The sequence below is a fragment of the Elephantulus edwardii genome, unplaced genomic scaffold, assembly GCF_000299155.1.
Source record: "Elephantulus edwardii isolate Elephantulus edwardi_28Jun2011 unplaced genomic scaffold, EleEdw1.0 scaffold00154, whole genome shotgun sequence".
Classification (NCBI taxonomy): domain Eukaryota; kingdom Metazoa; phylum Chordata; class Mammalia; order Macroscelidea; family Macroscelididae; genus Elephantulus; species Elephantulus edwardii.
Genome location: NW_006399904.1, coordinates 480,948 through 489,877, shown reverse-complemented (window position 1 = coordinate 489,877; position 8,930 = coordinate 480,948). Strand labels below are relative to the sequence as shown.

General features: G+C 37.6%; 1 protein-coding gene across 1 annotated transcript in view; it reads left to right on the top strand.

Moving 5' to 3' along the window:
• The window catches only part of LOC102848986 (transcription initiation factor TFIID subunit 2-like), a 198,636-nt gene extending 192,561 nt beyond the window's left edge, over window positions 1–6,075 (top strand). The window contains exons 5-6 of the mRNA XM_006895024.1: window positions 5,782–5,852; window positions 5,951–6,075. Coding sequence (XP_006895086.1) covers window positions 5,782–5,852; window positions 5,951–6,075 — 196 coding nt within the window. The remainder of the gene's footprint in view (window positions 1–5,781; window positions 5,853–5,950) is intronic.
• The last annotated feature ends 2,855 nt before the right edge of the window (window positions 6,076–8,930 follow it).

Below are 8,930 nucleotides of genomic sequence, written 5' to 3'. Positions count from 1 at the left end.
ATTCTTTCAGAGCAGGTTGAACTTCTTCCTTCATCACCACAGGCTCTTGTTTATACATTGTTTCATGAAATTCTTCTCTGACTGCCAAATCCTTTTGGGACAGTGACTCTGTATACTCTTTGCATCTTCTTTTAATGCTTCCTGGATCATTTAACATCCTGTCCAAAGCATCTCTAAGTATTGTAACTTGAGGCTTGAATTTGTTCTTCAGTTCCTTCACATTTAGAAATGCCAAGTGAATTCAGCCCCTTTGATTTTCTGAGTCCAGGTCTTTGCACATTTTATTATAATACTTTACTTTGGCTTCCCACACTGCCCTTTGAAATCTTCTGTTCAACTCCTTAGTATTTTTGTTTCTTCCTTTCGCTTTGGCTTCTCAGTGCTCTAGTGCAATATTCAGAGTCTCTTTTGACACCCATTTTGGTCTTCTCTCCCTCCTCTCTCTTTCTAAGGACCTATTGCATCTTTCTGGAAGATATTTTTGACGTCCTCCCACAGTTCATCTGGCCTTTACAAATTACTGTTCAAGACCTCAAGCCTGCTCCTGAGATGGCTTTGAAATTCAGATGGGATAGACTCAAGGTCAAATTTGGTTCTTGTGGGTTTGATTTCATTTTCCTTAGCTTTGAGTAGTTGGTGGTCTATTACACTACCAGCACCTGAACTAGTTTTCACAGCTTACATTGAGCTTCTCCAATGATTCTTTCCATAGATATAATTATTCTTATTCCGATGCATACCATCAAGTGAAATTCACATGTAAATCCCGAGTTTATGTTTCTTATAAAACGTATTTGCAATGATTGTGCAAGATTCTAACATTTTCTCTCCAGCTTCATTTCTGTCATGAAGTCCATATTTTCCAACTGCTAATCCTTCCTCTCTGCTCCCAACTTTTGCATTCCAGTCACCCATTATTATTAATAAATTTTAATTGTATATTTGATTAATCTCTGACTGCAAAATTTGGTAGAAATCTTCTATTTCCTCCTCTTTGGCTGTGGTTATTGGTGCATATATCTGAATGATAGTGGTATTCACTGGACTTCCTTGTGTGTGCATGAATACTATCCTGTCACTCACAAGTATTTCAAGATTGATCTAAAAATGACTTTTTTAAAAAATATGAAAGCATCTCATTTTTCCTTACTTTTTTATCTCCGGCATCAACAAGGTCCCAGGAATTGATTTCATACCAATTGACATATTCTAACAAACAGACTCCTCCCTGGTTGTGCTCACAAAGTTGTGCCAAGAATTCTAGAGGATGATCATCTGGCCAACTAACTGGAAGAGATCTACATTTGTTCCCACTCCAAAGAAAAGTGACCCAACAGAATGCAGAAATTATCAAACAATATCATTAATATCACATGTAAGCAAGATTCTGCTGAAGATTATCTGAAAATGACTGGACCAGCACATCAAAGAGAACTGCCAGAAGGGCAAGTTGGGTTTAAAAGAGGCTGTATAGCTAATGTTAGATGGATCTTGGCTAAAAGCAGAGAGTACCAGAGGAATATCTATCTGTTTCATTGACTATGCAAAGACATTTGACTGTATAGATCACAACAAACTGTGGCTGACTCTGAGAAAAATGGGTATACAAGAACACTTGATTGTGCTGAAGCAAAACCTATGCTTGGGCCAGGAGGCAGCTGCCAGAACAGAGCAAGGAAACACTGCATGGTTCAGAATTGGGAAGGTTATATGCCAGGGATGTGTTCTATCTCCATACCTTTTCAATCTATGTGAAGAACTGATTATCTGAGAGGCTGGGATCAATTATGAGCAATGTGGCATCAGAATCGGAGGAAGACAGTCTGTGTTATGCAGACAACACAACCCTGCTTGAAACAGCTGAAAAGGACCTGAAACAGTTGCTGCAGAATGTCAAGTACTGCAATCTTCAGTATTGATTGAAGCTCAACATCAAGAAAACAAAGATTAAAAAAAAATAAAATAAAACCCACATATCCCCCAACCCCACTTCAATGAGGGGTGGGCAGGGAGAAAAGTGCAACAATGAAGGAATGGAATTCCAAAATCTCTGTAGATGTTCATTGAAATTAAAAATAAATAAATAAACAAATAAATGAAAAACAAATAAAACCAAGATTCTTACCATTGAACCATTTGGCAGCATGATGATAAACAGTGAAAAGATTAAGATTGTTAACAGCTTTAGTTTACTTGGCTCCATAATCAACACTATTGATATTATCAACCAGTAAATTAAATTAAAAGATTAATTACATTAGGAATGTCAACTGTAAGAGACCTCGCCAAAGTATCTGAAGAACAATGATGTCAGTCTGCAGATTAAGGTGCGCCTGATTCAGGCCATAGTCTTTGTAATCACTTGCTATGCATCAGAAATCCAGACAATGACTAGTGATGATAGATGGAGATTTGATGTTTTTGAGCTGTGGTGCTGGAGAAGTGTGTTGAATATACCATGGACTGCCAGGAGAACAAAAAGGTTTGTCCTAGAGAGAGTGAGACCAAGTTTCTCCTTAAAGGCAAGGATTCTAAAGCAAGGATTCAAAGTAGGTCTAATGAAATTTGTACATGTTGCAAGGAGGGATCAGTCCTTGGAGAGGGACATCATGCTTGGGAGGGTCAAGAGACAGAGGAAGAGAGGAAGACAGTTGATGAGATGGATTGATTGATTCAGTGACTGGGGTAATTGGAGGTAGGTGTGTCGGAGACAGTAACATTGGTACTGGATAGAGTACAGTTTAGGATTGTTGTATATAGGGTCACTAAGAGCCAAGGAAATTCAGTGGCACATAAGAACAACAAAAATTCTTTCTAACCCCACATTCAATATCCAATAACAAGCTAAAAGGAAGGAAAAAACCTTGTCTCTCTTTAAGACTTAGGACAAATGGTTATCAACTGATATCTAAGTCATGTGCCACCTTGTGAGTTTTATTAAGTAGGAAAAGGAACTGTAAGCTCTGTCTTTTAAAATTACTTTTAAATTTTACAAATGATTGGGAAATGTCACTTGTAGTTTAATTATCAATGAAAATATTTACCTTTTTCAGAACTCTGGAGACTTAGTGGTAAAGAACAGTAGTGCCAATCTAAGAGAATATGGTTTGAATTCACCAGCTATTCTGTTGGGAAAAGATAAGCATTCTTTTCACAATAGATTTAATGACTCTGAAAATTCTTTAAGGGGTCAGCTATAGGTTGGTTCTACCTTGCATGTGCACAAAAACAATAAACTGTAAAGGATAATACTTTACATCTCGATCATGATTCAAATCGAAACAGTGATATACCATCTCACTCCAGCTGCAATAGCAAAGTTAAATAACACAACAACAAATAAATGTTGGACAGGAAAAATATTGCACTGCTGGTGAGATTGTGCCATGGTACAACCTTTATGGATGGTAATGCTACGTTTCTTCAAAACCTGAACATATAAATCACATGTGATCCAGCTATTCCATTGCTTCACATTATATCCCAAAGAAATCATAACTGAGACATGAATGGATATATTTACCTATGTTCATAGCATCATTATTTACAACAGCAAGATAATGGAAATAGCCCTAATGTCCATCAACAAAGAAATGGTTTGAGAAATTTTGGTACATTCACACAATGGAATACCATGCAGCAATAAGGAGTAATGATTTTGTAAAATGCTATATGAGACTAAAGAACATTATGTTGAGTGAAATATTTCAGTTACAAAAGGATAAATATTGCATAAGGCCACTATTGAGATAATAGACAGATAATTGACGAGGATACATATGAATATTCAGATGGGGAAGGGAGAACAGAAAACAAGGGGGAGAGAAGGAGAGGGAAAAGATCACTGGGATAGCAGAGACTAGCGAGTGGTGATGGGTGAATGATGGGGAAATATTCAATAAAATGTACAGTTAAAAATAAATCTGAATAAGAGTCTACACAATATTGTTTGATTAAAACTTTAAATCTTTGTAAGATAGTTTAGAGAAATATTAAATGTTGTGAGAATAAAAATATAATTAGCTGTATTGCTTGCATCACAAAAAAATAAAAAACCCAAAACTAGAAATAGGTATCTTCAAATGTTTGAGTGTTTATCTAAAATAATCTGTTCTTTTCCTAAATAAATTGGTAAGATTTTTTAAAAATAAAGAGGGTGATTAAAATATTCTGATACCTTTCAATTTCATGAAAATGGCTGCCACGTGGAAAGTCTGCTGTTAGGGACCTCTCCAAAGTACTGAAGAGCAATGGTGTCTCTCTGGAGACTAAGGTGCATCTGATACAGGCCATGGTCTTTGCAATTACTTGTTATGCATCAGAGAGTTGGGCACTGACCAAGGAGGATAGAAGGAGAATTGATGCCTTTGAGCTGTGGTGCTGGAGAAGGGTATTGAGAGTACCATGGACCGTTAGGAAAAAAAACAGATTCATCCTGGAAAGGGTTAAACCGGGTGGCTCATTGGAGGCAAGGATTCTGCGGCTCTGTCTAACATACTTTGGACATGTTGTAAGAAGAGACCAATCATTGGAGAAGGATATCATGCTTGGGAGGGTGGAGGGACATCACAGGAGGGGAAGGCCCTCTAGGAGGTGGATTGATTCAGTGACTGGGATAACCGGGATGGGTGTGTCAGAGACAGTGCAATTGTCACAGAACAGAGCAGAGTTTAGGGCTGTTGTACAACTTTGAAAACTAGATAGCAAATGTAGGTAAATAAAAGTTTTAAAGACAAGGATAGTGTAGAATAACAGAATCACAAACCATTTTTGTTGGAAAGTGCAGGGGATTCTTTTGTGACAGTCCCAAAACAAAGAACAGACTTAAGCACATGCCTGTGTCCTGTAATCATATTCATTAGTGCAGAGAAACTGTATTGCATAGGAATTTATAAAATGTATTGTTGATAAATATTAGTTTTGAAAGAAGACAGTTTGTAAATACAGCCAGAAGTTTTGGGATCTGACCTCAGCTAAACAGTCGGTAGCAATTGATTCTGTCAAAACACAGAAAAATTGACTGTGTATAAAAACAGTAGCCTTCTCATAAATCATAAATTTCTGAGTAATGACAATACAGGAATCCTAATGAAGCACTTTCATTGTCCCCACCAAACTCTAAACTTATATAATGTGTTACTTTGTTTAATGTGCTTTATACTCATTACTTAATGATTACAACAACTGTTTCACTCTAGTGGATCTCCAAAATGTGTTCCAGTTTTATTAATCTATGGTATGAAAATAATAGAGAAATGTCCATTCGACTTGAATAAGGGGAGAATTGCTTTGATATTTTTACATCTAGTAGAATGTTTGGCCTGTTATCATAATTTGAACTGTTGTGTTCTTTTTGTTGTTGTTAGGCATCACCTAGTCAAGTATGACTCATAGCAACCCTATCAACAACAGATCTTAACCCTAATTTTTTCCTGTGCTATAAATCTCTGATATACATCAGCCTATTCTTGCAGTCATTGTGTCAATCCTTTTGGTTGTCTTCCTCTTTTTGTTCACCCTCCAGCTTTCCAAACATTATGTCCCACTCTAAGGAATAGCCTCTCCTAGGAACATGATGAAAGTATTTGAGATGAACCTTCTTCACCGTAAAAAGTGCAAGGATCATGTGAGGACGAACTTATCTGACTTCTTCCTCCTTCACAAAGGGGAACGATATGCCCATCAATGATACAAAACAAGTTCTTACAAGATCAGACATGTCCCCCATGTTTCTGAACCTCTTTCTACTCATTCCAACACCACTCTTTTCTGTTTTACTAGGTGCAAAATCCCACATGACAGCTCACAGACTACACAGAACCATATTGGGGAAGTCAAAGGTTGTAATCCAGGTGAATAGCAGAATACAGTCAGGACAGCTTCTGAAATGTGCTTGCAGTTGCCTCAGTTTTTTTTTTTTTTTTTTTTTTTTTTTTTTTTTTTTTTTTAGTTGCCTCAGTTTTGAGCCTTGTGGCTTTGGGGCAGTTTTACAAAGCTCTTAGTCCTGCCAAGTATGGCTCTACTCCCAATCCCAATCCCCTGTGTGGTCCAGCAAAGTTGGGCAAAGACTCTTAGCTCTGTTTCCTGTGAGAAAGCAGTTCCAAGGTCTCATCTCACGGCAGGTCTCTGGTTCTCTGCTGTGGCTGCAGTGGCTGCTGCTCCCAGAGGCTCTAATCAATCCAGCTGGCACAAGAATCTCTGGCTCCAAAGGACACATTACCTTCTTTTGCTTCTTCTTCTTCTTTTTTTTTTTTTTGATGGTGGGGAAAGATTCTCCTTCTCTGCTGCTGGATCTGACCAATTTAATGCCAAGATTAGCCAATCTTCTTATGTTTTGATGAGAGCTGTGGATAGGCTAACTCAATCTATTCATACATTCTTGTCCATCCACATGGCAAAGTAAGTTAAGACATTTTGGACAATAAACCCTTAACACCACAATCACCTTTATGTCTAAGGAACACTATGGCTGTACCTTTTCAAAGACATTTCTGTTTTTTCTTTTGGTATTCCATGGAATATCCAGTACTCTTATTACAACACCATAACTCAAGGACATCTGTTCCTTTTCTTTTGTATTTATTTACTATCCATCTCTCTGAAGCATAAAAAGTTATTGGAAGACCATGGACTAAATCAAGCACACTTTAGTCCTCTAACTGACATTGCTTTATGTGGTTTTCAGGATTTATTATTATTCAAAGTTCCTTTCAGATCCATTGATTTTGTCTAATGAATTAGTGGAAATGTGTGAATAGGGTATGTTAGCCTACCAACAAGAATATTGGCTAATGTGGTATCAGAACCTTTGAAAATGGGCTTTACTAGTCATTGTGTTAGCCTCTGTTGGGAACATGGTCTCCACCTAACTTAACTGAAGACATATGGTCTTGTAAATCATCAACAACTGTAGGATCAACATAAAAGAAAACACTTCCATATTGTGGGAGAACTGTGAAGACACTATGTATGAGAGATGGTGGTGGATAGAGGTTGAAGATAATAGGGCACTATTTTGAAGTAACTGTGGCAAGGTATAAACAGAGGAACCTTGGTGATGGAGCCACAGTTAAAGATTTTGCTTACTGGATGACTGAAGGAAAAGCTAACATAAAACTGCTGGAGATAAAAGTTTTCTGAACAATTGAGGAAACCAAAAGTTTATTTGTGAACAAAGCCACAATAAACATGGGTGTACATATATCTTTCTGGGTGGCAGTTATGGTTTCTTTAGGGTATATTCCTAGTAGAGAAATTGCTGGGTCAAATGGTATTTCTATTTACAACTTTTTGAGAAACTGCCATATTGCCTTCCATAATTATTGCATCATTTTTACTCTCACCAACAGTGAATAAGGCTTCCAGTATCTCCACAACCTTGCCAGCATTTATTGTTTGCTGCTCTGTTAAATTTTGCTATTCTTACTGGGTGAGATGTTATCTCATAGTTGTTTTGATTTGCATCTTTCTTAGAGCTAGGGATTTTGAACATTTCTTCATGTATTTGTTGGCTATCTGAATGTCTTCTTTGGCGAAGTGTCTGTTCATATCCTGTGCTCATTTTTCAATTGGGTTATTTACCTTTATCTTGTTGTGATGCTCGAGTATTTTATAAATTATAGATTTAAATCCCTTATCAGGCATGTCATTACCAAACATTTTTCCCAATCTGTAGCTTTCCTGTTTACTCTGTTGGAGAAGTTTTTAGATGTGCATAGGGATTTGATTCTTAGAAGGTCCCTTTTATCTATTTTATCCTCTCCTGGTTGTATAGCAAAGAGTCACAAACAACCTAAGTGCCCATCAAAAAATGAATAGATAGAGAAGCTCTGGTGTATCACACAATGGGATACTATGCTGCATTGATAAAGAAGGAACTCATGCAATATTATTAAAAATGGGTGACCCTGGAGGACATAATTCTGATTGAAATATCTCAGTCACATAAAGACAAATGCTGCACAGTGCCACTGTTGTTGAACGGGACTGATATCAGAGTTGGGGTAAGACTGAGAAAAATTGGATACATTCTATATAATGCATTAAAAAGATGAGGGAGAGAACTGTTTAAAAGTGTTATATGATTGGGTATTATAGTTATGAAAAGAGTCCAGAATGAAGATTGCATAGTAGAGTGTACTCGGGGGAAAGGGGGTTCTATACCAATGAAAGAATTTTACTTTTCAAAGAGAGGAGCAAACTGTGGGGGGAGGGATGGGCAGGGAGAAAAGCACAACAATGAGTGAAAGGAAACCCCAAATCTCTGTAAACATTCATTAAAATTAATATTTTTTAAAGTTTATTTGTACTTCTGAACTGGACTTAGACTATCACTTGTTGACAGGGGACCTGTATAAACTAATTGCTGAACTGTGCCTTGTTAATCTGGATTGAGACTGTTGGACAAAACCGGAACTTGCATTGCATGATAATCTTTGTTTCAGCCCTCCTCTGCCCCTACCACCCCCAAGTATGTCTCCCTAATAAACATAACCAATGTGAGGTGAGTCAATTTTCAATTAATATTGAATGAATATCCCCGGTGACTCATGGAAACAGGTACAGGAGCATGTCTGCTATGTAGATATTTATTTAGAACCTATATGCGAAACAGATTATCCAGGAGGCTGGGCTCTGTGAAGAGAAATGTGGGGTCAAGATTGGTGGACGATATATCAACAATCTGCATTATGTCGATGACACAACCCTGCTTGCTAAAACTGAAGAGGACCTGAAGCGCCTGCTGTAGAGGGTCAAGGACTGCAGCCTCCAATATGGATTGAGGCTCAATGTCAAGAAGACAAAGATTCTCACCACTGGACCAATTGGCAGCATCAGGATGGATGGTGAAGAGATTGAGATTGTACACAGCTCTAGTTTGCTCAGCTCCACAGTCAACACTCTTGGCACCAGTAGCCAGGAAATGAAAA